The following is a 20,581-nucleotide window of genomic DNA, read 5'->3' on the forward strand; positions in this document are numbered from 1 at the left end:
AGAAGGTAGCTGTGATGTGGCTGAGTCCTGCATGCAGCACTGTGAAATAGGATGTTTGTAGCACCTGGTTTGGTCACTGGCTGTTGGCAGCGAATCCCCTTCTCATGAAGGCTTTGCAGAAGAACGAAGTAGAGTATCAACGGTCACAGACAATAGTAGTCAGTCGGGTGTTAGAAGGCAAGGCCATTTAAGTAGCGTTAAGATGATCAGCTAGTAATATATTTTACTCAAGTACCTCGGTTCGAAAGCAATAATCTGACCAATGCATGGCATATATTGATATAGCAGGCTCCTTGTCACAGTACTATTATACTATAGATAAACGTCCGATGTATAACTGCCTACGCACCTCATGCAAGGCTACCAGGTCAATACACCGCGTCTATATCGCCAGTGAAGGGATAAATTAGAATCCGTCTTTTCGCATCATCTCTACCACTCCACGAAAAGCCTGTTGACGCTGCTGTTCCCAGCTGGTGAAAGCGATATCCGACAGACTGACTGCAATCTGGTCATCTCCAGCTAGAAGCTTCTACATCGTCTGCACAAGGGTGATCAGACGAGCTCGGCAAGTGACATGGGTAAGTAGACACAAACCACTTTAGTAAATTCCCCTACTGGGATACCAAACGGCTTGCCGCAGACCGCTTCCGCCATGTCAGGTTGGTGCTTTGGGTCGTCAAGTTCAGCTGTAGTAGCAGGAAATTGGTACCATTATAACGCCTTTTTTCGTTCTCTTTCCCAACCCCTGAATGATCGAATGCCCAGGCGCATTTTTTACAACTTGATATTCCAACACTCAAAGCTTGATATGAGTTCTTATTGTATCCTAGTGCTTATTGGTTATATTAAGTATACCTCTCTGGTCGAGGGGTATTCTAAGCGACGAGGATTGAAAGATATATATCTGCATCACCCGCTCGGAGTGTATTTTTATGCAAGTAAATCATAATCTACTTAATATTCTGGACAAGGCATATTATTTTCTCATGCTAAGAAACACTATGGTCACAAAAATCATGTAAGATTAACTTGTTGATATACTACATGGGCTTCACTATGGTGTTTCCAGGTTGCCCACTCGACGGTGTGGCCCACTTGGTGCTGAATCACATTAACCAAGCCGAGTCGGAAGGCCCACTGCATTCATATTGGGCTCTTTGGGAATTTTCACCCTTGCTTTGATTTTGTCCACCTGGCTCAGAAATCTGCTTTTGTTTGTGCAGTGGCCGTGGACTTTTCCCTACAAAGAAGACCTGCTTCCCGTACCACCTCCTAAAAGCCTTGGGAGCTTTCCAAACCGTGATAGTTCCCTCTTTGAGGGGAACAAAGCAAAAGTCGTGATCGGCAAGTGAGTTCATTATGCCACACCTCGGCGATCGTGCCTAGAGATGGCTCGCAGGTTTGGTGGTTTGGGTCTAGGATCTCGACAGTTGGGGCCCTTTTGTTGAATCTGTTGTTCCTTGCCACGAGAATATCGACTCTATCCGGCCGCTTGATCGTTAACGCTTTGTTCGAATTGCGGCCGACCCTGGCTGACTCCGCGATTTAAAGCATGTGATCGCTGTCGCCAATGGAGACAGAATTATTCCCGGCTCGCTACAGGACGGAGAGGCTCTCTTCTACGGATATTGCTGATGACTTCCAAGACGACTTTTTTGCTCTCAATTTGTTTCTCACTGCTGGGCTACCCATTCTTCGCCGATTCAGCGACCAGGCAGCACCAGCCAAAGGATCCTTCAAACACAGGCACCCCATGACGCTTTGGGCCAGGCCATCGACTTTTTCCATCGTCATAATCCCTCTATGGAAGGTTGCATGAATGGAGTCTATTAGACTTGTACAGTGCCTCTATTGCTCGGCTTCGGGCTTTGGGAGGAGCCCCTAACACTCCAGAGTCCTTACCACTCTCCCTCCACGCCGGGCATTCACAGAACAAATATCTTGTAGAACTGAGAACCTGGGCTTACCTCCTCTCCTCACTGACCGTCTTCATCTCCTTCCCGCCCCTCGATTATAAATATCGTTATACTGCCCCAGAGACCTCTCCATAAGCAAGTCGGGCTCGAGACCCCAGAAGCGCTTCGGACTAAGCGCGTCCAGCAGCATCGCATCCCCCGGCGCAGCAGCGCCTTCACCAAGAATCTCCCTCACCAACACCTTCGCCGCCCCAGCAGCAGTCGTGACCCAAATCGCAGCACACAGCCATAGATTGCCCACGTCGGGCACGCGGCCGACGAGTGGGAGGTTATCAGGCGTTACCGCGAAGATACCATTAAACGGACCTTTCTCTGCTACTTCCGGTTCTTCCACCGAGGCTCCACTGTGTCCGCTGACCTGGAACTCAGCCCCATTCTTCGGCACGGAAGAAGCATCCGCGAGTACTTGCTCGAAATCCGACAGCCACGCTCCGATCGCGCTATGATCCGGGTTCAGCAGGACCGGAGCGTGATTGTAACAACCCATACCATCCCGGTCACCGTGGTCCCTTGCGTAGATGTGATGATCTAACCAGCGGACGAAGGGCGATGGTTTGCCAGCACGTGGAGGTCGAGGCCGAGTGAAGGTGTATGGATGTGCGACGGGCACGATGGGGATGGGGAGTCGCGTAATAGGTGAGGTATTCCCTGCTGAAAGCAGTAAAGAGGTCCAGATCCCAGTCGCCAGGATCACGATGCTATTTTCCGAGTTGATGTCCCCGTCCTTAGTCCGGATAGTTGCTATCTTTGCGATGTTTCCTTCGTCCCCCTTCTTGGTGCCGAAGCCTGTCACGACTGTCTCCAAGAAATCCACCCCTCTATCCCGAGCGTGCTCCAGATAATACGACGTGATAACCTTCGCATCAGCAGTCCCATCCGATGCGAAAAACAATCCCCCCGCTACCGAACTCCCATCAACAAAATGCGGCGCAAGAGAAGCCGCCTCCTCCGGCTCGACAAGCTCAGCCGGTAACCCAGCCTCTTTCGCCAAATCCCGTCTCCGACGTAACGTCTCCAACCCTGACGGTGTGGATGTGAGTTCCAACCCACCGACGGTGTTGAACCCGCCCGGAATGGAGAGGTATTCAGAGACGGTATCTTGGGCGAGTCTAGTCCAGACGGGGGACTCGTTCAGTTGGCCGACGAAGCCTGGGGCGTGGCCCGTTGAGCCTAGTGGTGTCTGAAGGTCTTTGTCGATGAGGACGATGTGGTGTGCGCTTTTGCTGGAGAGGTAAAAGGCGAGGGATGCGCCGACGATGCCCCGCCGATTATGATGGTTCGGTCTGCCGTGGGGTTGGCGTTCAGGGATGGGATGTCTAGTGTTGAGTGCATTGCGAAGGGGGATCTTCTCGGAGATTGAAACCGATTAAAGGCAAGGGGATGCTCCTATCTCTGAGGAGGTCCTCAATGGCCGTCTTATGTGCAAGCTGTAGCCCGATGTCGGCGCGCTTGCCTCTCATAACACCCGTCTTTAGCCGATGTCTTTGAATCAGTGATAGCATACCGAGTACGTGTTCCCAGTGAGCGAGAGGGACGACGTCGGGTCTGGCGAGGTCCAGTTACTGATCATGCACACATGCGCCCTTCCAGTGACAGCGCCAAGCCACCCATTGCGCCCTTCAAGTGACATCGCCAAGCCTGATCAAGACAAGTGGTACATATTTCAGACAGTGCACTCCGCGGCGCCGCTAAGCGTCGACTTTATACGAGAACCCCACCCAGTCCTGCCCAACCCTCTTCACCGCGCTAGTTCCAGAGCTTAAATGAGCTCCGGAGTTCACTGCGGATAACATCGGCATGCCTGTCCTCCTACAACGTGAATGATGATACGAGATACCATTGCACTCTTTGATAGGACTATCGCTATTACGCCGCGTACCCACGGGCCACAAGAAGTAAGTTCCCGCGCTTGGCATTGTCATGCGCCTCTCGGCGCTCAGGTACCTCGAGAAGTTATAATTTATATAGCTTACGAAGTGTGTGGTATGGCTTCCAAAGTCGATCATACTTCAGTTTCAAGACCAGAATACAACCTAAACACAAGAATGGAATCTTCGCAAACCACCTATGATATTGCAATTGTCGGTGCTGGGATCGTTGGCTCGGCCTTGGCTTATTTTCTATCCACTACTCCCCAAAATGACAAACGTGTGGCCCTCATTGATCGGGCCTTTTCACCATTGAGGGGTTCGACAGGACATGCGCAGGGTATCATCGGACAATTGAATGAATCCGATGTCCTCACCCGCCTGGCTATCGATAGCGTCAACGAGTATAACAAAATTCCGGAGGGCTTCCACACCGTAGGAGGACTCGAGGTTGCCACTAGCCTCAATGGGATTGACAAGCTGAATGCCAGATATGATATGGCGAGGAAAGCTGGTCTGCCCGCTAAGCTTATATCTCCCCAGCAGACGGCCCAAATGGCTCCAGACTTAGTGAAGGAGGATAGCTTGCTTGCCTTGTTCTTTCCTAGCGACGGTACAGCAAACGCTGCCCGGATCACGTCCTTTTACCAGGAAGCTGCAGGGGCCAGGGGCGTTAAGTTTATTGAATCAGACGCCAAGCAAGTCCAGATCATTGACGGTTGTGTCACTGGGGTCATAACCACAGCTGGGTTGGTCAAGGCAAAAAGGGTGGTCATTGCGACCGGTATTTGGGCCACACAGCTTTGTGGTATCGACGTGCCAATCCCAGTTGTCCCCGTTGCACATCCATACATGTATGGTCAGCACCGAGAGCCGTTGCCATACAATGCGCCGTGGGTACGGTGGCCGGAACATCATGCTTATGCCCGTGACCATGGCTCTTTCTATGGGATCGGGTCCTATGCTCATCGCCCTGTACGTGAGGAGCCCAAAGAAGCGGCAACTGGGGATTGGAGAGAGCTGTTCGACGCAACACTGGCGCAGGCTCGAAGTCTACTGCCAGCGACGACGGAGTGGAGCGCAAGGGAAAAGTCCAACGGTATTTTCGCTATGACGCCAGACAATATGCCATTGGTGGGAAGCGTTGCACCGATCGGTGGTCTCTACATGGCAGCAGCGGTGTGGGTTACCCATGCAGCTGGAGCAGCCAAATTCCTCACCCAAATATTGAGAGGAGAGGAGGTTGACGAGAACACGAAACTCAGGCTGAATCCTGTAAGGTTTCAGGGAAGAAGCATGGAAATTTTGACACAAGAATCGTTGAATGGGTATAACGATACAACCTTCAGTACCGCCCATAATTAAGTCCGGCCTAACCAGGGTCTGTTCGCTGGAGGCCCCGAAGGTAAAGGTACTGTGTAGGTTATTATTACTGTAGTGAGTGATCGCAGCAGTACCTACAGAGCCATCAATTATGATTAGCTAGAGTTACATTCAGTCTGAGTTCAGGCAAGTCCAACCCCGGCTGCAACCAAACTACTTATCAATTCTAAATTTTAGAAATCAGAACTATACCTGATCTATTCTAATTTAGTTCTGGTTTCACTGGAAAACCCTGCCACTAGGCCTAGGTAGGCCTAGCAAGGCCCTACTAACTCACCATGGTCAGATTTAGTTTGGTTTAGTTTCGATTTCAACATGACATTTTTAATACAGTATTCATAGTTTGGCGGGTCCAAATTGGTTAGAAATCGGGAATAAACATTAAAGGCCATCACAGAAAGAGGAAGGATAACATTTTAATCGCCGGCCTTAATGGTCTTGCCATAATGGTCAATATCACCGAGCTTAGCAAGTCAGTCAATTGAGATCAAAGTAGGCCGTGATGCTTCCGAGCCTGATGCCTCTTATTCCAAACTTATCTACGCTGCTCTTCGAGCTGCCCCAGGGCACTAGCTTTCTCTCCAAGGCATCTATAGGTAGTTCGAGATACACACAACTAAAGCAAGGGACCAAAGTTCGAATGGCTGGAAGAATAGTATCCGGTATATTTTGTCGCAAAACCCCGTGAGTCTTGCACGTGAGGAAACTTTGGACAGATATAGTGCTTGTTGGATCCTTGAAGATGGGAATTTCTGGCTTGGATCGAAACGAACACCCGGGAGCACCTTTCGCACTATGAATGTCGTGATGTACCTCTGCAATGTGCTTACAGAGCAGTTTCAGAACTGAAAATCCGTTCGCAGATAGTACATTCGTAGTCCACGCCATCAAAGGGAAGGTACGGGCCTAGGTCCATATTTGATTCTGAGGACACTGTAAAGAGCACCGAGTGGGGAAGTCAGCTTCCAGCCCTCGATGGAACTGGGGAGAGGTTTCAGCTGGTGGATGATCGGAAGGAGCATGAGGGTGTGAGTTAGGCCTTGGACTCGGGAGGTTTGGTTCGGAGTTGGCCTCCCTAAACCCTTGTATCTTTTCAAACACCGCTACAAGCCCCTCTATCCCCTCTTCTATGTTGCGCGGCACCTGAGAAGAAGAGGATCTGATCTAGAACAGATTTACATTATCACACGCATCACGTCCTATGAGAATAACAGACTAATCATCTCATCTTATAACTCGCCAGCTCAAAGAAGGACCTTGCGCACCTCCACCGACCGCAAAACAACATTGCCCCAGAAACCTGCAGAGACACACCGTCAGCAGACACGTCAGGGAAGATCAAGTTCGAGATTACCACCTCGCCTAGCCCGCCAAAGACCTCAAGAGAGCACACATCAACCAAGACACGCAAGTGGACCTCGCCATTCGCACCAGGCTGCACAGTAGCAGTGTGGACGCCGCCAGCTGCGGAATCGTACGAGATATCCCCACTCGCATTGCGATCGACGGAAAGCTGTTGAGAGCTCTGCACGTACCTGATAAGTGTCTGCTGAGAGCCTGCCTTGCGGACAGCGAGAGAAAGCGTGGAACCGGGGGAAGGTACGAAAGCCATTTTGATATCGAGCGTCCGGGAGTGGATGTCGGAAAGCAATGTCTGTCCAGGGGTGATGGTTGCATTCGTGAGATTTGCAACGGGCCACGCGTACGCGTCGATTTCATCTACGGGCTGTTGCACGAACCGCAGCTTGCCACTGCTCAGCTGCTGAAGCTCTAGTGTGCGAGGGAACGACAGCATTCCCTTCCAGGTGTTTGTTGGAGGGTTTCCGCCGTAACTGTTCATCACGGAGGCGAGGATCCTCCGGCCATCCGTGGATGCAGGGACGTTTTCCCACGTGAGCGCCCCGTCAAAGTCGCGCCCGTAGTCGAGCCAGAATGCGCTGGGGTCAACAGGGTCTGCGGTGAATACCGCTCCGTCGAAGGAGCCTGTGACTGCGAAGACGCCATTGCCGCCGGCGGGGGATCCAGTGGCAGGGGTAATGATCAGAACCCATTTCTGCTGCGTTGTGCCTTTGATTGGGAGTTCGAAAAAGTCCGGCACCTCCCACCCGTTGATTCCGCTGGGTAGGTTAGGAATGTTACTGGTAGTGAAGTCACTTCTCCAGGTCCAGGCTTTGGCATCACTTGATGTCCAGAATGTGAGCTTATTCTGGCCGCCGTGTGCGAGGATCATCACCCATCTGCCTGATGGAGTATGGTAAAAGACTTTGGGGTCCCGGATCTCCAGACCCTTGGTGCTATCATGCGGTTCTTCCTGCGTTTTTGAGATAATTGGATTTCCTGGGAATTTGATCCATGTGGCGCCCAGGTCAAGACTGTATGCAAGCCGCTGGTCCTGCACTTCAGTCGAGGGAAAGTAGCCAGTATAGAAGGCGAGATACGGAGGGTTCGAGGCGGATCCCAGTCCCGAAAGGTTCTGCGGGTCGAAGTACGCGGTCCCAGTGAATGCCTGGATTCCATCCGCACTGGAGATAGCAACTGGTTTGTGACTCCAGGAGACCAGATCTGTACTGGTCGCATGACCCCAACTGAGGTTGCCCCAGAAGTTCCCGGTGGGATTATGTTGAAAGAATAAGTGCCACGTGGACCCGATCTTTATCAGACCGTTGGGCTCATTCATCCAATTCTGCTCTGGCACAAAGTGGAAAACAGGGCGGAAGTCGACAGGAACTGTAGCGGAAGGCTGAGTGGCGGTGCTTGTGCTTGTGCTTGTGCTTGTGGTAGTTGTATTAACTCCCCTCGTACTGAGTGTCGTACTCAGTGCCGTGCTGGTCGTGCTGCTGGTGGTGAGCGGATCAAACGCGGACCCCAGAATCTTTGCATCAATCGTGATCCCACTTGTACTTCCCTCGGTTGAGAACAACCGGACATCGGCGCCCGTATCTTGGGGGAAGATCTGCGCCGACAACGTGACCTCGCCTTGGCCACCAAAGACTTCAACCGAAGAGGAATCAAGAAGGATGCGCAGAGTGACCTTGCCGTCACTGCCGGGTTCTAGAGGCGCGTAGTACGTTTTGGAGAATGTCCCGTCAAAGCCGACATTTCCCGACTTGGTTCGATCGACAAACATTCTTTTCGTACTGAACTCGTACCCAATCCGGGTCTGCTGCGTCAGGTCAGAGGTCGCTCTGAGGAGGACGCCAAACTGAGCTGGAGACGCCGAGCTCCGGTGGGAGAATGCCACGGTGATGTCCAGGGATTTCCCAGAAAGCGGAATGGATTGAGTTCCTTGAGATACGGTGGTTAGGGCATCGGAATACGTCCCTGTTTGTAGACTGGCCCAGTTGGCAGCGGGTTGCTGGATGAGCGTTGGCCATCCGTTGATGGTCTTGAGTGACAGCTTCCGAGGGATCGACAACATGCTGCGCCATGGAGAGGTAGGGATGCTGGCCGCGTACTGCCAGTTATTCATCCAGGCAATGTTGGTGCGGTCTGCAGACGCAAGCCCATTGAATGGCGCTGCAGCATAATAGTCAGGCCCCAGTCTAGCCAGTTGGTCCCTCGTGGCTCAGCCGACACATCCGAGAAGGAGATTTCATCCACCAGAATATGCCCCAGCCGGTCGTGCTGAGATCTGCAATTTCAATAACCGCACTCTTGCCAATCAGGTCCCTGACGTCCCAGCTCGTTGGCAGGAGCTGCTCGCTATCACTGCCCGTGGCGGTGCGGACGACCTGGCCGTCGACCCTGAGGTTGATGCATTGCACACCGGGAGCATTCCCACCACCAATGAGGAAGTTGATCCTCTCTTTCGTAATCGTAAACGCGGGCGAGACCAGAGTTCCAGTCGTCGCATCGCCATCGTAGAACGTGTTGACGAAGTTTCCGCGATACCCAGACACCACCTGCTGTCCCGGCAGCGTACCCTGGGACGGGCTCTTCCCGACAAGATCTCCAGTGGCGGTCCACCCACGACTTGCAAAAGTACCGGTCCCATTGAAATTAAACACGGCATCGTTGATGGACGCGGGAGGGGTGGCATCCCCAGTGAAGGTAATCTCGTCAACGAGGATATGCCCCAACCACCCGTTTGCTGATCCACGATCTCAAGGACGGCAGTTTGTCCGATATACTCGGTAACATTCCAAGTTTGTAGCAGGAGCCTTTCCTCATCGCGGCCAGTGGCAGTGCGCACGGCTTGGCTTTGCCCCGCGATCTTCAAGTTGATGCATTCGGCTCCAGGTGCGTTACCGCCGCCAATGAGGAAGTTGATAAGTGGCCGAGTGATTGTGAAGGGCGGTGAGGTGAGGGTACCGGTCGTTGAGTCACCGTTCAAGAAGGTATTGACAAGGCGAGCGCCAGCATATCCGGAGACGGTTTGCTGTCCGGAAAGAGTTCCCCGAGCCGGTGCTGCCCCGACTAATCCCCCTGTGGCAACCCAGCCGAGAGACGCAAAATCTCCAGAACCTTCAAAATCTTGGAATGTGGCATTCCCTGGCACTGCAGTTCCTCCTGGGCAGGCGCAGGTAGAGGATGTTTGGGTACTCGTTGTAGTGGGCGTCAACACGGAGGTGGAGGTTGTAGACGGAGACGGAGTGTCGGGGTCGGCAACGAATGCCGTGCCATTGAAACTGCCGATTATGTATTGCGTTCCTGAGCCGACAACTCCAGGTGGTCCTCCGGGGTTGAGTCCAATCTGTACGACCCATTTGGTCTTGGCCTCGCTCCCATCAAGGGCAAGCGGGAAGATGCTGGGACACTCCCAGACACCCGCGACTGCGTTCATTGGGCCGAACTCACTGGTGTACGTCCACTCCTTGAGGTTGGGTGAGGTATAGATGAGTAACTTGTGGAGCTGGGCCAACGAGATGACCGAGACCCATTTCTGGGTTGGCTGGTGCCAGAATACAAATGGGTCCCGAAAGTCACGCCACTGATCTGTGTAAGGCGCTGGCGGGTTAAGAATGACGGGATTAGCCGCATCGTAGGTCGTCCATGTGAGACCCTCGTCTAGACTGTAGGCGATCGATTGAGCTTGCTGTCCACCGTTGACTGACTTGCCGCTGGGTAGACTGCGGGACCCGGGATACTAAGCAAAAGTCATTCCAGGTGCCCGGCATGGTAAGTACGGAGCTCACAGGTACTCACATAGGAGGTATATATTGCCACAAAAGGAACAATTCCGTTTGTACCGAGCCCGCTCGTATTATCGGCATCAGCAACAACGGACCCAGAGAAGAACATCTCGGAGATATTATCTGGGTATCCGCGCGCAAGCAGGGCAACAGGTTGGTGCTTCCAGTGGGTCAGGTCATCGCTCGTAGCATGGCCCCATGACATGGCTCCCCAGGTGTCTCCTCCAGGGTTGTATTGGTAGTACAGATGATAAGTACCATTATGATATAGAAGACCATTTGGATCATTCATCCAGTTCTTGGCTGGGGTAAAATGATAACGAGGTCGGTAGAGTTCATTGTAGGTCTGCGCACCTACAGTCTGCAATAGAGAAAGTCCGACAGCAAGAACAGAGGCAAAGAAGAAGAAGAAGGTCATCCTGAAAAGATGGATGTATCCACTGTCTGGATAGAGAGGCGACTTGGAAAAGATGCGGTTAGTGAGTGCGAAATATTTCAAGTTCGCGGCGAAGCACAGAGTTCTTTATACTCTCAGGCTGTTACTCTACTTCTTCAGTATCTAGCTTCATTCCTGTATAGCCAACAGCTAATACGAAATCCTAAGACTTAAACTCTTACCGACTGACTCTTTTTGCTTCTTCACTCGTCTTCAGCTACGCCGGATCTCCGCGAACCTTCCCCGACATCGCCCAATTGCGGAGAAATCCTGAAACACATCCCCCTCCATATTCTGGAAGCAGGGATGGATGCAATGTGACCTCCTTGCCCCAGGGGCATTCATCTAATGCACAAAATCAAAAAGCGGAGAAAGAAATACAGCAATTATTGCTCGCGAGCATCTCATTTATCCGGCTAGACATGTCGCATAGACTCGCGGAGGTTGGAAGTCTTCAGCGATAGTGGTGGCGCATGTGACGTTGCTCGGAATTATTATGATCGGCATGACGAATCCCCGTGGGGAGCCCAGTGAGGCATCGTGCAGAAATGGTGGGGAAGTCGCGGGGGAGGGGCTCTCGACTGCCGATACTCAAATTGCTTAATCTTATTTCGTCGCGGAGGCAGCCTAGCTTCCGCGAAGCACATCATGGGCGCTGGTCGGGCGTATAAGCGAGTCGTTGATATTGGCCGATGTTCTTGTGTCTGGATCCCTCAGTCTCTAGCTCACCCTTTACCCCCCCTGGCAGTTACAGTGACCCTTCCTTGGAGGCAACAAGAAACTTGTTGATCATTCCCGTTCCACAAAGACTTCGTGCGGAGTCTGGGGCCGGGAACACGCTTTAGGTGTGATTTCATGGAGCGACCGGCGCCCAGCGCTGCCCATCATACTGTTGTGGCTTGGCCTGGTGAAATAGCCAGTCTCTAATTAGCATTTACATCCCGCTCCCCTACAAATTGCGCTAAACATTCGCCGCGGCTGGAGAAGATATTCCAAAAGGCCTAAAACTCTCAGCGAAAATTGTTACTAACTGGATGCTAAGCGTTGGAAATAGCGCGCTCTTTCAGGGACAAAGCAAGGTCCCGGCAACCACTAATGCTCCTATCTTCAGGTTTTTACCTCTTTATACCCAGCCTCTCCCAACCGCGCTCTTAGAGTCTGTCGCAGCTCCTCCAGGGATGGGCTCCCCTCTGCCCCTCTCCACTCCACAGCCGCAGCCGACGGAAGACACTCCCGTAGCTGATCACGACTAGCACCACCGAAGCACGGGGCCTCAGCGACCTTAAGGGCGGCCATCGTAGTGGTGAAGAGACTGCGAGGTTTGAATAAGCACTTGAGAGCCAGACAAAGCGGGAAGAGCCAACTGGCGTAACTCACCTAACCGACAAAGTCCACTTATAAACCAGACAGTCGTTAACCGCAAACGTAATCCGCGGCAGGAGCTGGACGTACGCGTCGATGAAGCGCTGCACATGGTCTAGCAGCTGGATGCTCGCTCCACCGTCCTGTATCGCCTGGAAGGCTGCCGGCCAGTAGATGGACAGTTTGCAGCAGTAGTACTGGACGTTGAGGAAATTCGAGAGCGACTCGATCCGCTCCGCGTACGGCTGGCTTGGACCAGGCTCTTTTGCGAAGCGGATGTTCCCCGGTAGGTAGTCGTACCACTCGTCTAGCTGGCGCTCGAGCTCCAGCGCAATCCCGGGCGCGTAGCTGGGTCGACCGTCTGCGGTGCGCGTGACGGCCGAGTTGCACCGCTGCAACATGCGCCGCATGGCAATCTCGGCGAGGAAGAAGGAGCGGGCTTGGTCGGCTGTTGTGCTGGTGCTGTCGGTGGAGTGGATGCTTGCGGGGGAGACGGCGGCAGGGCTTGTAGTTTGCGGGGGTGGGAACTGCCAGGTGCGTTGGCAGTTGGGGAGGGGGATGCATTCGTCTAGGGACCAGATGGAGCTTTTTGCGAGGTCGAGCTGGACGCTCAGTTCGCTTTGCTTTGTGAGTCTATGTGTTACAGGTTTAAGCTGTGAGAGTGGACTTGCCTTTCAAGTAATAGGATAGCCCAATATGCTCGGTGCGTCAGTTCGAGACTGTCATTTTCTGCATTTTGGAGGCCGCTAATAGAGTCAGACTAAGTAATGCCAATAGCGTAGAGAAATATAGGCGCACCTCTTGAACAGATTTTGGATCTTAAACGCGGCTATCAGGCAATAGTCATGGGCCTGACATGGCTTGAGGATGCAACAGTAATAGATACTCAGGAAAATCAGACACTGAATGCTGGTCACAGTGCATTCCGCAAGGATGACTGGCAGCGACGCAAGAGCAGCTTCAAAGTAATGGCTGCCGGTTGTAGGATTATGCGCAACGCACCCGAGGGCTGCAACAACGAGGACCAAACATGTGTGACATGATGGGGCCAGAGAAGAATCAGACAGCGTGGAAAAGTACCGCTCCGAAAAGTCCAGAGGAAGGATGGGATAGTAGCTGTGGATTCGGTCGGAGAAGGCCGCTAATGCGTCGGTGATCTGTTGGTGGGGAATAAAGGCCGTACGCGGGTGTGTAGTCGTGCCGACTAGGAGATTCGCCCGCTCGAGTTGAAGAAGGCGCTGCGCATAGTTGTCATCGAGACCAAACACGCGCATAATCGAGTTGGTTGCTAGAAGCCGAAACGGCGAGTCCTCGTGGGAGCCCAATGCTCTGGTAGGTTCTTGCAAGCCTGCGTGGGACTCGACTAGTGGCCTGGACTGCCTCGATAGCAGCGCGGTGAGGTAGTCGAGCCGCAAGTTGACATTAGCTAGTTCAGTCTCTACCCTATATCATCTTAGCCCATCATACATCCCCATTTTGCTCGGGAGGCGTACTTGGTGGCAGGACTTTCAGGAAGCTGCTGGTAGAAGCAGTCCAGCCCACGGATTCTGCACGGTGCGCAACATGGTCGCTGTCCGTCGCACTTTACTCGTCGTGATCGGCAAGTGTCGCAGGCAAGGGTCAATCGTTTCCGCATCTTGGCCATGTTGAATCGTGTTTGATCGATGCAGGCCGTTGACAGTGCGGAGTTTGCTTCAAATACCGCGGGGACGTGCGTGGTAGCGGCAAACCCCGCGTTCCCCAAGTTTTGGCGCGGCATCCGCGGAGTGGATCCCCGATTCCGCGTTAGTAGTACTATCAATTTCACCCATGGACAATGGTATAAGAGCGCGTCATTGCTCGTCTTCTGTAGTTGAAACGGTCTCTGAGGACCGAAGAAAGTCATAACAAACGATGAATTCCATTGGAAACCACCTCCTCGCCGACATCACCAAGCAACGGGTCGCCCGCAGCGCCCGCGTCGCAAGCTGGGATCAGACTGGCCTGAACGAAGATGCCTTTGTCGTCCTCCCTGGCGAGACCGCCGTACTGGCGGACCTCGAAGGTCCCGGTGCAATCACGCACCTTTGGTTCGTGCAGACCTGCCGCAAGATCCTCGGCCCGGGCCTGATCCCATACACAAAGTCCGGCGTCGCCATGATGGAAATCCACAACGCGCTCGGGCTCAACTACGAAGTCAGCGACCCGGATTACTACCGCAAAGTGCTCATCAAGATGTTCTGGGACGACTCGGAGACGCCCAATGTCCTCGCGCCCATTGGGGATTTCTTCTGCCTTGGTCACTCCATGGCTGCCAACTTTCAGTCGCTGCCCTTTACGGTCTCGGTCAAGCCGTCAGAGGAGAAACAGTTCGGCGGAGCTGCAGCGTTTAACTGCTACTTGACGATGCCATTTAACAGGCGTGCCCGCATCGAGATCGAGAACCAGAACGACGAAGCCTACATTCAATACTTCTACATCGACTACGAGCTTTACCCTGAGCCTCTGCCCAAAGATACTCTATACTTTCACGCACACTGGCGCCGCGAGAACCCAACCAAGGGCTGGGCCCCGTCGACAATCCAAACCAACAGCCTGGAAACGCAGGTGAAGAACCTGGACGGGAAAGGGAACTACGTGATCCTCGAGACCGAAGGCGCAGGACACTACATCGGGTGCAACCATTCCGTCCGGCACGCGCAGGGAACGTGGTGGGGCGAAGGCGACGACATGATTTTCATCGACGACGACACCTGGCCCCCGAGCATGCACGGCACCGGCGGGGAAGATTACTTCTCGCAGGGCTGGGGCATGCAGAAGAACGCATATCCGTTCTGCGGGACGATTATCCACGAGGACGATGTGCCCAACACGCAGGTCAGCTATCGCTGGCATCTCGCCGACCCAGTGCGGTTCAGCAAACGCATCAAGGTTACCTTGGAAACCGGGCATGCGAACCACCTGCGGGATGACTGGTCGACGACCGCGTACTGGTATCAGACGCTGCCCGGGCCGAAGTTGGAGATCCTTCCCGTGGAGGAGCGGCTGCCGCGCAGGCCGGCGGTGGCAGAGGTTCCGGAGCCGACCGAGGAGGAGCTTGCGGCACTTAGTGCGGAGAAGAAGGAGAAGCTGAGGCAGCATCGGGAGAGGTATGACGCGTTTGTCAGGGATCGGAATGAGTGGTTGGCTCGGCGGGCGAAGGAATCGAAAGACCGGGCTTTGAGTAATGTGCGGATTTGTGAGGATATTCGCCAGCGGTTCTTGAATAGCCTCAAGCAGTAGATATGCGGGATGAATATGGGCGAGATAGAGACTGTGAATATAGTTCAGGACAATCAAGAGAAATTAGTTTTTTCCATCGTCAAAATACTACTGGATCGCTGCTTAGCAACGTTTGACAACCTCGGTACTCCACTCAATTAATGATGATGCTATCACAAAATCTCACGCCGGTGAACGTCCAGCAAGCTCACATGCCGGTCTCAAATCACGGGCGGGTAACCGGTGAGGGCGCGGGACGAAGAGGCCCACTGGTAACCTTGGAACACGGCAACCGAGTCCAATTTGGCCATTCTCCGACGTTGATATCCAGAGAACGGGTCGCTGGCCCGGGTGCCCGTGCGTATTTGGCCCACATGGACCTTTCTGGTGATTCTAGGCTTGACTCGCTTGAGTTCCCATCGCGGAGACGAGCCAGACTCCGCGGTAGAGTGTCGCCACTGCAGGGGCCAGAACGACGCCCTGTCACAATTATCTCAGTTCAGCTCGCTTGTTCTACCCACGACCAGACTCGCTGTCCCCGGGGTTGGCAACATGAAATAAAATATAATATTATATGTATGTCTTTATTAACTACTATTCTGGGCTGACACACCACGCTACCCCGCATTCTGTGATATATAAGGGTTCTACACACTAGACGCACGTTGAGGATCTATCTCGATGTTGACTAGTCATACTCCGGACAATGCAAGATGCAAAATATCTCCGAGGCCCAGATTGATGGGTACTACGCCCCAGCATTACTCAGAACCCGAACCCTCCTCTCTGACCAAGCTGACCGAGACGCAGTGTCGACTACTCTGTTATCGACGCGAGCCGACGATGGCGCATGCTCCAGTCGCAAAAGCGCTTCTTTTTCTGGTGTGAGTAGCACAAAAGACAAATCTACAAAGCCACCGCTTACTCACCTATTCGTCAGGCCTCTGGGTATCCAGCGGAGTGATCATGCAAGGGTTTGACATCGTTGCCGGTGGCCAACTTGCTGCACTGCCAGAATTCCAGAAACAATTTGGACGTCTACAACCCGACGGCTCGCACATTATCCCTGCGCATTATCTGTCTGCGTGGAATTCCATTGCGCCGGCGTGTGAGATTGCGTCGACGTTTATCTACGCTCCGCTGCTTGAGAGATATGGTCGGAAACCGGGGATCTTGGTGGCGTCTCTGATTTCTGTTGCAGGGGTGCTGCTTCAGCAGCTTGCCACGGACTGGAAGGTGCATTTGGCTGGGAGGGGTGTTAATGGTGTGTTTTTCCCTGGAACATGAATATGTGCACAAGTACTGACAAACTGTAGGCATTGCGATCGGGATGATGTTCACTATATCGCCCTTGTGGATCGGGGAGACATGTCGGCCGGAGCTACGAGGGTTCTTCCTCTGCTTCTTCAATACTAGTATCGTGTTTGGACAGTTCGCTATGTCAGTGCTGCCTTGTTCTGTAGTGGAATGTATGTCTGCTAATCTCTTCTTCAGTGCTGCCGTATCCAGAGGAAGCAGCTATCTGGAGGGCAAATGGTAAGTTCGCTATGTATCTATTCCATACCAAAAAAAGCACAGCTAGAACCATCCCAGGCAATGGTGGCTCCCAGTCGTGGGCATGTACATTTTCCCCGCAATACTCACAGCCGGCTGGTTCTTCTTCCCCGAATCGCCATACTGGCTCGTGCGACAAGGCAACACCACTGCGGCGCGAAAGTCCCTCCAGCGAGTCTACGGATTCCAGAACCCCGCCTTCTATACCGTCGAGGTCCACCGCATACAATCCGAAATTGACCAAGCAATGTCGATTCAGGCAAGTTCTGAACAGCGTAGCACACGACGTACATTCCTCGGCCTCAACCTCGCGGCCGAAGCCGAGTGCTTCGACGCCATGAACCGCAAACGCACCCTGACGGCCATATTCGCCGCCAGCGGCCAGCAGATGATCGGCGCGACGTTCGTCATCGGGTACGCGACATACTTCCTTGATCTGATTGGCGTCAAGGATTACTTTGATGCCTCGATCGTCCTCTACGTCGTGATGCTGCTGGCCAGCATGACCGCGTTCCCACTGACAGAGATCCTCGGGCGCCGAACCATGATTGTAATTCCGCAGTTCGTCCTTTGCTGTATGCTTCTGCTAATCGGAATCTTGGGATGCGTTCCGGACCACGGAAAGGCGAGCTGGGGAATTATCGTGTTTATATATGTCTGGGCGATTATTTACCAGTTGTCCATCGGTGCCGTGGGCTTTGTGCTTGCGTCTGAGATTTCGACTGCGCGGCTGAGGAGTACCACGCAGGGGCTTGTGACGATCACAAATGCAGCATGGGGCCTAGCTATGCAGTTTACTATCCCGTATATGGTATGTTGTGCTCTATTATTCTACTCTCTGCGAGAAGAAGGACTGCTAATGCTTTTTTGTTAGATCAATCCCGATGCGGGAAATCTCGGCGGCAAGGTCGGGTTCATCTTCCTCGGAACAGGCCTGGTCGCAGCCATCGGTGGGTGGTACCTATATCCAGAAACCAAGGTATGTGATCGGGTAACGATGGTATAGAGACATAATTCACTGACTTGATGCGATAGGGCATCTCGTTTGAACAGATGGACGAACTGTACGCGAGCGGGACCACGCCGCGACATTTTCGCGCCGTGAGCAGACAGAGGAGGGCAGTGACTCAGGACTCCAAGACGGAGCCGCCGGTCCACATGGAGGAAGTAAATGTTTAAAGCATCCCCTATCTGGCCGTGCATGGATCTCTTCTCTAGTGTCCATGGGTGGTCAGTGCTACCGCTCGACGACACCATAAGTTTGGAGTAAGGCTCTATTGCGCTGCTTCATATCTGTTAGTCCAGTTAGGTGTATGAAATATCCATGAAAATCTGGATCTCCAACGTTTCAACCTCATCGTATTTACTTCGCAAGCGACACGGCTGGATAACCTCGAGGTTTGGCACCACATCGTTGTACGTCGATCTACTATTTTGGGCTATGGTTGTGACCTTTGCGGTGGTGGTAGCCAAGCTGCAAGCATAAGTGATTCGCCTAGCTGCATGATTGTCGATGTGTCAACACCCAAGCTGAACATCCTGGTCAAGTTCTTGTAGTGGTCCGTACATCATACTGAGTACTTGATACCGTACACCCCGAGGAATATACCGCAATCGGTATATATCTTATCAAACCAGGCAGAAGATCTCGGACCTCTAATATTTCTTGAAAACGGCCGCTCCCCTAAGCAACCGCTGAAAGGTTTTTACAACACATGCAGCGTACCTTCATTTTCAAACTTCCCAGAATTCATAAATCTAGAGAACTTCCATCTAAGCTACCCAGAAGTAAACGGACACCCCCCATTCAAGCCCCCTCAACCTCGCGATGCTCCCCAGCAACACCCCCTTATCCTCAGCCCCCACCAACCCGGCCTCCTTGGCCCTCATCTCCATAAACGTAACGCGCGGCTTCCACCCGACACTCTCCCGCGCACTGCCAATCTCGTTATACAACTCATCCACCTCCTCCAGCGTCAACCCTTTGGTCTCGTAGATCATAAAGTACACAAACCCAATGCACAGGAAGCAGCATGCGAACCAGATGAAGAAGATCTTGGACTGCAGGTTTGCGTTTCCAGGCCCGTAGTTGACCAGGTACGGGGTTGAGAAGCTCAGCGCCCAGTTGAGCAGCCAGTTTGTGGCGGTGGTCATGGAGAGGGATTTTGCGCGCGTCTTGAGCGGGAAGATTTCCCCGGTTACCACCCTATTTGAAAGATAAGCGGTGTTAGTGGGCGTACTTTGAGGGATGGGGTAGTCAGTTGAGAGTCGCAGACTCACCAGGCAATTGGACCCCAGGACGCTGCGAAGAAGAAGATGTAGATGCAAATAAACGCAATCGCGGCCTTTTGCGCCGCCGCATCATGCACGATTATGTTTCCCTGGCCGTCCTGGCCCGTGGTCGTCGTACCCAGGACCGCAACAATCAACTGGGACACAGCCATGCCAATAGCGCCTGTGAGCAGAACCGGCCGCCGACCCCACTTGTCTATCGCGTAGAGACCAGGGATTGTCGACCCAACATTGACACAGTTGATGACGAGCGTAATGACAAACTCATTGCGGATCCCAGAGTTCTTGAAAAACTGCGTCCCGTAGTAGATGATGAAGTTGATCCCACTAAGCTGCTGCAGCGCCTGCAACAGACACCCTGTCATAAGGCGCTTAAGCAGATTGCCCCGGAAGCAGTCGACGTACCCAGACTTGCCGAGACTCACTTCGTACTGGTGGTTGGCCTGAATCTCGGCGAGCTCCTCGCGCACAGCCTCGTGGTCCTCGGGGAGGCGGCGGAGTTTCGACAGGCTGCGCGCGGCGGCTTTGGGTTTATCGCGCTTGATTAGGTACCGTGGGGTTTCCGGGAGGATCAGCAGGCCGGCGACGAGGATTATGGACCAGGCGAATTGCACGGCAATAGGGATACGATAAGAGCCTGAGCCTCTGCGGTTGTGGGTCGCATTATTGAGCACTGAGGCGAGGAGAAGGCCGATTGTAATGGCGAATTGGTAGGAGCCGACGATGAAACCCCGAACCCACTTCGGCGCGGTTTCAGATTGATAGAGGGGGACTATCGGTCCGCCAGATAGGTCGGTATAAGTGTCTGGACACAAGATCTAGCATAAATAGATGGTGGCCTTACCCAGCGCAGAAATAAGACCAACTCCGAGACCGGCAAAGAAGCGGCCTGCAAGGAACAGTGGAATAGAGGTTGCAATAGTCTGGAGAATAACCCCAAGCACAAAAACGCCATTTGACGCGATAAGACCCAGCGACGCCCGATGAGGTCGCCCATCGGGGCGGCCCCGAGTGCACCAAAGAAGGTCCCGGCGGACAGGATGGATACAATGGCAGAAGACTGGCTGGAGGTGACATTGAGCTGGCCGGTGCTGTCGCGGTAGCCGGTTGAGAAGGTCTCAGTCCAGTAGGGCATGGCGATGATGCCGCTGATGGTGCCGGTGTCGTACCTAGGGGAAGTGTGAGCGTGAGACGGGACTTAAAACAGGGTAGCTTGGACTCACCCGAACAGAATACCCCCAAAGGCGACGAATCCACTGATTAGAATGGCAGGCCATGCCTTGCCTTCAGTTCCCAGCGGCTTTTCGAAGAGGACACCCATTGTAGATGCGAAGT

At 53.2% G+C, this 20,581-nt stretch overlaps 7 protein-coding genes across 7 annotated transcripts; 3 read left to right on the forward strand and 4 right to left on the reverse strand.

The window, feature by feature from the left end:
* Window positions 1–1,735: 1,735 nt before the first annotated feature.
* Window positions 1,736–3,491, reverse strand: P174DRAFT_446100 (NAD(P)/FAD-dependent oxidoreductase). Its single transcript, XM_024828501.1, has 2 exons — window positions 3,235–3,491; window positions 1,736–3,202 (listed from the first exon to the last, which is right to left on the reverse strand). Exons 1-2 carry the CDS (start codon window positions 3,309–3,311, stop codon window positions 1,993–1,995), a joined length of 1,287 nt encoding a protein of 428 aa, XP_024677630.1. The 5' UTR covers window positions 3,312–3,491; the 3' UTR covers window positions 1,736–1,992.
* A 201-nt stretch (window positions 3,492–3,692) lies between these two features.
* P174DRAFT_446101 (NAD(P)/FAD-dependent oxidoreductase) lies at window positions 3,693–5,284 on the forward strand. Its single transcript, XM_024828502.1, has one exon. It carries the CDS (start codon window positions 3,803–3,805, stop codon window positions 5,210–5,212), a length of 1,410 nt encoding a protein of 469 aa, XP_024677631.1. The 5' UTR covers window positions 3,693–3,802; the 3' UTR covers window positions 5,213–5,284.
* Window positions 5,285–6,449: 1,165 nt separating this feature from the next.
* Window positions 6,450–10,780, reverse strand: P174DRAFT_455242 (glycosyl hydrolase family protein; the record flags this gene model as incomplete). The annotated part of the gene is made up of 4 exons (XM_024829301.1): window positions 6,450–8,746; window positions 8,805–9,285; window positions 9,342–10,316; window positions 10,376–10,780. The coding sequence occupies 4 exons, from the start codon at window positions 10,778–10,780 to the stop codon at window positions 6,450–6,452; spliced, it is 4,158 nt and encodes a 1,385-aa protein (XP_024677632.1).
* A 1,125-nt stretch (window positions 10,781–11,905) lies between these two features.
* On the reverse strand, window positions 11,906–13,805 carry P174DRAFT_379427 (putative C6 transcription factor; the record flags this gene model as incomplete). Its single annotated transcript, XM_024822913.1, has 5 exons — window positions 11,906–12,110; window positions 12,176–12,783; window positions 12,828–12,906; window positions 12,959–13,603; window positions 13,654–13,805. 5 exons carry the CDS (start codon window positions 13,803–13,805, stop codon window positions 11,906–11,908), a joined length of 1,689 nt encoding a protein of 562 aa, XP_024677633.1.
* A 207-nt stretch (window positions 13,806–14,012) lies between these two features.
* Window positions 14,013–15,451, forward strand: P174DRAFT_471643 (glycoside hydrolase family 172 protein). The gene has a single exon (XM_024830607.1). The coding sequence runs from the start codon at window positions 14,054–14,056 to the stop codon at window positions 15,419–15,421; it is 1,368 nt and encodes a 455-aa protein (XP_024677634.1). The 5' UTR covers window positions 14,013–14,053; the 3' UTR covers window positions 15,422–15,451.
* A 516-nt stretch (window positions 15,452–15,967) lies between these two features.
* On the forward strand, window positions 15,968–18,264 carry P174DRAFT_446102 (putative MFS alpha-glucoside transporter). The gene is made up of 8 exons (XM_024828503.1): window positions 15,968–16,145; window positions 16,211–16,284; window positions 16,341–16,664; window positions 16,717–16,840; window positions 16,895–16,936; window positions 16,994–17,765; window positions 17,829–17,933; window positions 17,990–18,264. Exons 1-8 carry the CDS (start codon window positions 16,114–16,116, stop codon window positions 18,131–18,133), a joined length of 1,617 nt encoding a protein of 538 aa, XP_024677635.1. The 5' UTR covers window positions 15,968–16,113; the 3' UTR covers window positions 18,134–18,264.
* A 497-nt stretch (window positions 18,265–18,761) lies between these two features.
* Window positions 18,762–20,567, reverse strand: P174DRAFT_464759 (sugar porter family MFS transporter; the record flags this gene model as incomplete). Its single annotated transcript, XM_024830444.1, has 6 exons — window positions 18,762–18,785; window positions 18,821–19,160; window positions 19,235–20,018; window positions 20,091–20,169; window positions 20,217–20,415; window positions 20,470–20,567. The coding sequence occupies 6 exons, from the start codon at window positions 20,565–20,567 to the stop codon at window positions 18,762–18,764; spliced, it is 1,524 nt and encodes a 507-aa protein (XP_024677636.1).
* Window positions 20,568–20,581: the final 14 nt, after the last annotated feature.

Source organism: Aspergillus novofumigatus, assembly GCF_002847465.1.
Source record: "Aspergillus novofumigatus IBT 16806 chromosome Unknown P174scaffold_11, whole genome shotgun sequence".
In the NCBI taxonomy this organism is placed as follows: domain Eukaryota; kingdom Fungi; phylum Ascomycota; class Eurotiomycetes; order Eurotiales; family Aspergillaceae; genus Aspergillus; species Aspergillus novofumigatus.

Coding starts and splice junctions, on each gene's coding strand:
- P174DRAFT_446101 (XM_024828502.1), top strand. CDS start 3,803: ATGATACGAGATACCATTGCACTCTTTGATAGGACTATCGCTATTACG.
- P174DRAFT_446102 (XM_024828503.1), top strand. CDS start 16,114: ATGCAAAATATCTCCGAGGCCCAGATTGATGG. Junction 16,285..16,340: donor AAAGCGCTTCTTTTTCTGGT/GTGAGTAGCACA, acceptor CCTATTCGTCAG/GCCTCTGGGTATCCAGCGGA. Junction 17,766..17,828: donor AGTTTACTATCCCGTATATG/GTATGTTGTGCT, acceptor CTTTTTTGTTAG/ATCAATCCCGATGCGGGAAA.
- P174DRAFT_446100 (XM_024828501.1), bottom strand. CDS start 3,311: ATGCACTCAACACTAGACATCCCATCCCTGAACGCCAACCCCACGGCA. Junction 3,203..3,234: donor ATCATAATCGGCGGGGCATC/GTCGGCGCATCC, acceptor TTACCTCTCCAG/CAAAAGCGCACACCACATCG.
- P174DRAFT_471643 (XM_024830607.1), top strand. CDS start 14,054: ATGAATTCCATTGGAAACCACCTCCTCGCCGACATCACCAAGCAACGG.